This window comes from Gekko japonicus, unplaced genomic scaffold, assembly GCF_001447785.1.
Source record: "Gekko japonicus isolate JY-2015 unplaced genomic scaffold, Gekko_japonicus_V1.1 scaffold491, whole genome shotgun sequence".
Lineage (NCBI taxonomy): Eukaryota > Metazoa > Chordata > Lepidosauria > Squamata > Gekkonidae > Gekko > Gekko japonicus.
The window spans coordinates 126381-132890 of NW_015174857.1; the positions used below are offsets into that span (position 1 = coordinate 126381).

At 44.9% G+C, this 6510-nt stretch overlaps 1 protein-coding gene across 1 annotated transcript in view; it reads left to right on the forward strand.

Annotated features, from left to right (window-relative positions):
* PTPN14 (protein tyrosine phosphatase, non-receptor type 14) overlaps window positions 1–6510 on the forward strand; it is a 179955-nt gene that overhangs the window by 73415 nt on the left and 100030 nt on the right. The window contains exon 2 of the mRNA XM_015424633.1: window positions 643–965. Coding sequence (XP_015280119.1) covers window positions 792–965 — 174 coding nt within the window. The 5' untranslated portion in view covers window positions 643–791. The remainder of the gene's footprint in view (window positions 1–642; window positions 966–6510) is intronic.

Below are 6510 nucleotides of genomic sequence, written 5' to 3' on the forward strand. Positions count from 1 at the left end.
CAGCAGGAAATGTGGACTAAGCACTGGAACACCCCTCCCTCTAGGTTTATCCTCCCTTCCACATTAGCACCATACCTCCTCAGGGCAGGGGCCTCTCATCTTGCATGCTGGAGAGCTCCAAGCATTGGGGGTGCTGTTGAAATAAACAAACACATTATGAAGGATTGTAGTTTAAACTGTGTGTGAAAAGTAGGGATGGGCACAAACTGCATTTTTGCAGTTCACTGCGGTTCGTGGCTGAACCACGAACTGCTACGAACCAGGATTTTGGTTCACGAACCGACCCAATTTGTTTCGGTTCATGAGCCATTTAAAGTTTAAACCCTTGCTTTCTGCTTCCTGCGAAAAGCCACAGGGAGCAGAAAGCAGGGGCTCCCAGCCATTTAAACCAAACAGCTGAGCCCCTGCTCTCTTTAAGCCCTTCTTTCTGCTCTTCACAAACCGCCATAAACTGCATCAAAATTCATCAAAGTTTGTGAACGTTGCTTTACGACCCACAAACCACCCAAAATTCATGATGAACTTTGTGCCCATCTTTAGTGAAAATTTTGTATAAGATAGCCGGCACTTCTGTTTTAGGCTAATGCTTTATCCCAGCTATCTCCATGGAAATAGTCACAATTGTCATTTTATGTTTTTCAGAAATTGTTTTGCGATCTGTCTTGGCATGGGCGACCATTCCCACACCTGGTGGAGAAGATCAGTATCTGGAGGTGTCACATTTACCGCTGTCTTGCTGAAACGACCCAAGGTGTGAGGAGGAGAGGGACAAGTCTCTTGGCCCAGCAGCCATGCCATTTGGGCTGAAATTGCGGAGGACCAGGCGCTACAATGTCCGGAGCAAGAACTGTTTCATGACCCGGATTCGCTTGTTGGACAACAATGAGATTGAGTGCACACTGTCCGTGGAGAGCACTGGGCAAGAATGTCTGGAGGCCGTAGCTCAGAGGCTGGAATTGCGAGAGGTGAGGGTAACCCAGGAAAAGACCATCTGTCACTTTCCATTTGGCATATGTTTAGCTCAAGCAGTTTGTCTTTTGGAAGCTGTTTATTAGAATCATGTTATTCTTGGAATAATCCTAATCTTACTGTTGAATGGAACTTTGGCAAACATATCCTAGTTACATAAAAAGAAGGGGACTGTCCATTACCTTCAGTTTGGTTTGTGATTCACTGTTATTTCCTGCTTCGGCAAACTCAAAGTGATCTGAAAGGCAACTTGATTCTCTTTTTTGCATAACTCTGTTATTTTACATTTTGAGTGGGCAGCTGATGTTTCCACATTTGGGCATGGCATCAAACATGTTCAGACTCCCACTTGTAATTTGAGGCAGCTGTATCTTTTGTATGTTTCTCCTATTCATTTTTTGTAAAAAAAAATATCAAGTTTGTTTCCCCCCTGTTTCAATAACAAATCCTTGATTATTAGTGCTGATTGAGTGTGCATGTAAATTTCAAAGTGACTCAGGGACTCCACTAACTTTTGCTGGAGTTTGAGCACTCTTAATGGGTAGTAAACCCCAACAAGTTCAGTGTGATCCAGTCCCAGTTAAGGGTGCATGGGATTTATTTGTTTATTTATTCAGTTAGATTTTTAAACCACCTTCCGCTGTGGAACAGGGCTCAGGGCGGTGTACATCAGTATAAAATAATTACACAAAAGTCATATTTAAATCTGTAATATATTATACAACCATAATAGCCTATGACCAAACAGATGGCGATGGAACTGCCAGAGTATGCCACTGCCTCGTGGGGGGGGGGAGGCAGGAGAAACAGGAGTGCCAGCAAGATGGAGCGCCGTCGCTGTCCTCAGTGAACCACCTGGCAGAACATCTCTGCCTTGCATGCTCTGCGGAACTGCATTAAGTCCCACAGGGCACAGATGTTATTTGGCAGAGAGTTTCATCATGTTGGGGCCAGGGCCCCTGGTCAAGGACAGCCGGATGTCTCTTGGGCCAGGGACCAGCAGCAGGTTCTTATTAGCCAAGCGTAACACTCTTCAGGGGGTGTTCCAGGAAAGGCAGTCCCAAGGATACTTGGGTCTCTGACCATTAAGGGCCTTAAAGGTTAGTACCATAACCATGAACCTGATCCAGTACTCCACTGGAAGTCAGTGCAGCTCATAGAGCACAGGTTGAATTTGTGCCATGTGCAAAGTCCCTGTGAGGTCTCACGCTGCTGCGTTCCAGACCAGTGGGATTTCTGGGTCAGTCTCAAGGGTGGCCCTATGTAGAGGGAGTTACAGTAGTCCCATCTGGAGGTGACTGTTGCATGGATTACTGTGGCAAGGTCAGGGTGAGACAGGAAGGGGGCCATAAGGAGGCATCCAGAATCACACCCAGGCTCTTGACAGTTGGTAACAGTGTCAAGGGCACACCATCAAGGGCAGGGAGAGGATACCCCGGCTCTGAATCCCCCCTCCCCAGCCACAGAACCTCAGTCTTAGCAGGATTCAGTCTCAGCTGAATCTACTTTAACCATCCCATCACAGCCTCCAAACCCTCAGCCAGATTCACTGGGGCGGCATCTGGCCAGCCACCCATCAACAGATATAGCTGGGTGTCATCAGTGTACTGGTGATATCCCAGCCCAAAGTTCTTATTCTGGATGAAGACACAGACATAATGCAGAAAGGGAACTCAGCAGCTGCATTCAGAAGTGAAGTCACAGCTAAGTAAACATTCATATGACTCTCACTTCTCTGCTGTGTCTTCCCACATGGAGATTTGCAGCTAAAAGCTCATTCCAGTTACTGATGATCCGCAGGTAATCTGAAGCTAACTTTCCTCCGGCTAACCGGTATTCCAAACCAGAGTATAATCCAGGTTTAGAATCTTTGGTTAGTGAGGCGGATACTTACTCTGGTTAAACTGTGTTTGCATTCAAGGATAACTGGAGTTAGCTTTTACCAAAGGATTCTCTTGAGGAGAAAGGAGAATTGACAAGCATGCAAGATTGGCAACAAGCAGATTTTGTGTAGATCTTAACTTGACAGGAGAGCTAGTGGGTTCCTTGGCCATGGCATGATCACACTTTCCTCTTAGCTCCACAATTCCAATGACAGACACACACATTAATTAACTGAATGCAGCCACCAGTCTTATCTTCCTTTTCATGTTTTAGGTGGCTCAAGTGGTTAAGACGCTGAACTGCAGGCTGGAAGTCTGTAGTTCAGCAGTTCGGGATCCAAGTGCCGCATGACGGAGTGAGCTCCCGTCTCTGGTTCCAGCTCCTGCCAACCTAGCAGTTCGAAAGCAAGAAATTGCAAGTAGATAAATAGGTACCACTTTGGTGGGAAGGTAACAGCATTTCATGTGCCTTGGCGTTTAGTCATGCTGGCCACATGACCACAGAAACGTCTTTGGACAGCGCTGGCTCTTCAGCTTGGAAACGGAGATGAGCACTGCAACCCTAGAGTCGGATTCGACTGGCTTTCGAGCAAGGGAAACCTTTACTTTTAACCAACTTTTTAAAAAATTCAGTGTGTTTACTCTGCTATATATATCCCCTTTGCTTTATTAATTAAAATTATTTTTCATAATGCAAAACTGCTCCAGCTTTTCTACTGTATGGACCATTTGCCCAGGCAGCTACATTCAGACATCACCCTAAACTGAAATTTGATTATGAGCTTCACAGATCAGGAAGTCTTTGATCATTCTCCATGGACCAGGGGAGAGGGGGAGGGAGTTGTGGGACCCTGTGTGAGCATGATATCTATCTACATTCATGGCCATTGTGACAAGCTGAGGTCTAAGTATGGTGATTTTTTCTGAGCTCAGATTTAAAGAGGAAGGATATGTTTGGGCTGAATGCAATTAGGCAACTTCCAGATCTAGTTCTCTGCTTTCTGCTTTAATAGAGTTGCATCCAGCTTCACTCTAAGGAGCAAGCTGAGAATGAACCTCCCTCTAAGCTGAACTCAAATTCTCTCTAGTAGCAAAGGTATTGGGAAAATAAGGGGTACATGGCAACAAGTTTTTAAAGTGCGAACTGTGTTTGTCATTGATGCAAGGTAAATGACTATAGCAGATTGCATATGTTGGTTGCTATTCATATGTTCCTACATTGCTCTAGCAGGAACTTTGATGTTTACACCTTCAGCTGTGTGTATATAGTGCTCTTTTGTTCCATATTATCGTATGGGAAATGTTCCTCGTGCACAGTGGAGGAATCACAGAATCAGAATTAGAAAATTCCAAAAGGTGGCCTAGCTCTTAGACATCATTAGCATCCATTGGATGTCCTATACTAGTACACTAAACTGCTATAAGGCTTTAGCTTGTGCCCCTTGATCTTCAAAACCGTCACAGTGCTGACAGAACAAAAGCACTTTCCTGTGGGACATGGCACTTGCAAGGCATCTCGTCCTGCTACCTATACAAAGCAGCTATGTGTGCTTAATTAGCGTGCCAAAGTAACATCTGCCTATCTAATCCATAGCTGTAGCTGCCCAAGTTAACTGAGGAGTTGTGCAGTTGCAAAGTTCCACAGGTAAGACCTTTCGTCCTGTTCAGGTTATATTTAAATCAGATCTAAGAGTTGAACCTGAAATCGAACTCAATGGGACCTACTTGATGTAGAGCCAGTTTGGTGTAGTGATTAAGAGTGCGGACTCTAATCTGGGAGAACCGGGTTTGATTCCCCACTTCTCCACATGCAGCTGCTGGTGTGACCTTGGGTCAGTCATAAGTTCTTTCAGAGCTGTTCTCTCGAGGGCAGTTCTTGAAAGAGCTCTGTCAGGCCCACCTACCTCACAGGGTGTCTGTTGTGGGGAGGAGAAGGGAAAGGGATTGTAAAATGCTCTGAGACTCCTTCAGGTAGTGAAGGGCGGGGTATAAATCCAATCTCCTCATCTCTTCCTCCTCGCTGAGTAGCTATGCTACCCTTCCAAAAAAAAAAGCATGTATTTGAATTTTCCTTCTATTTTTAGAATTCTGAAGTAGGGAAGAGAGCAATGGAATGGAATGACTTGCTTTAGCACCACTGGCTTAACCTTGCAGTGCTGGAGAAAAAAAGAGAAGGAATTCACCCAGGGAGTGTCTTTGTCTTTCACAGTAGCATTGCAAATACTCTGGCAGCAGCTAATCTCTCCATACTATTAGGCAAAGGCAGTTGCAGCTCTGTAAGCAAGCTACAGCTGCTTTTGTAAAAGAGATGCTATTCCAAGGGTTAAGGTGATTCAGAGAATTGGCAGTTGCTCCTCTCCTTCTGGAGTGCAGGGAATGTTAAGAGGGAAGCAAACTTGGAATTAGTACTAATGGTTTTCAAATGTGATGAAGAGAACTCAATTTGCATTCCTTCACTAGGAAGATCATAGAAAAGATCCTTGATACCGTTGATATCTAAGTGTTCTGAAACTGTTGGACAAAGACTGTGGTGGTGCTTTCATTTTTCGCTCTCTCACCTTTTTAATTTTGTAAGTCCTGGACAAGGAACCTTTAGCTGCCCCCTGTACTAGGAATGTGTAGTTGGGGGGGAAATTATTGGAATTTTTCAGATTTCAGGAAGGGTATCCATACCGGTAGTTAAATTATTTGTGTCTCCAGTAGTGTTTCATTATTGTCATTGTTGTTGTTATTTTCTGGACATTTTCAGCTCCTGTGGGGTATTGGGGGGGGGGAGCTGGTAGATGACACAAATTGCAGGTAGATGAGACCAAAAATGCAGGGAATCTAGGTCCTGCCTGTCCAATAAATGACCCTTCCCCGTCACTACTAGTAAGGTATTTGCCTGCCTGGTGCGAAGGTAGCGGACATTACATGTGTTTTAGATAGGCTGGTAGATACTGCTGGGGAGGAGCCAGTGATCGTGGTGCATGTCGGCACCAACAATGTGAGGAAATGCAGTCGTGAGGTCCTGGAGGAGAAGTTTAGGCTGCTGGGCAGGAAACTTAGGTCTAGGACCTCCAAGGTAGCCTACTCAGAAGTGCTACCTGTTCCACGCGAGGTAAAAAGGATTCCTTTAAGCAGTGGAAAGCTAGTCACAGTGCGGCTGATAAAACGGAACACAGGCTATGGCAAATAAAATGCAAGTCTGTGGTCAGGCAGGCAAAAAGGGAATATGAGGAGCATATAGCAAAAAATGTAAAAACCAACAATAAAACTTTCTTCAAATACATTAGAAGCAGGAAACCAGCCAGGGAGGCAGTGGGGCCCTTGGATGACCAAAGGGTAAAAGGAGTACTGAAGGATGATAGGGAAATGGCTGAGAAGCTAAATGCATTTTTTGCCTCTGTCTTCACTGTGGAAGATGAGAAGTGCTTGCCCACTCCAGAACCGCTGATTTCGGGAGGGGTGTTGAAAGACCTGAGTCCGACTGAGGTGATGAGAGAGGAGGTCCTAAAACTGATAGACAACTTAAAAACTGATAAATCACCAGGCCCAGATGGCATACATCTGAAAGTTCTGAAAAAAACTCAAATGTGAACTTGTAGATCTCCTGACAAAAATATGTAATCTTTCCTTAAAATCTGCCTCCATTCCTGAGGACTGGAAGGTAGCTAAT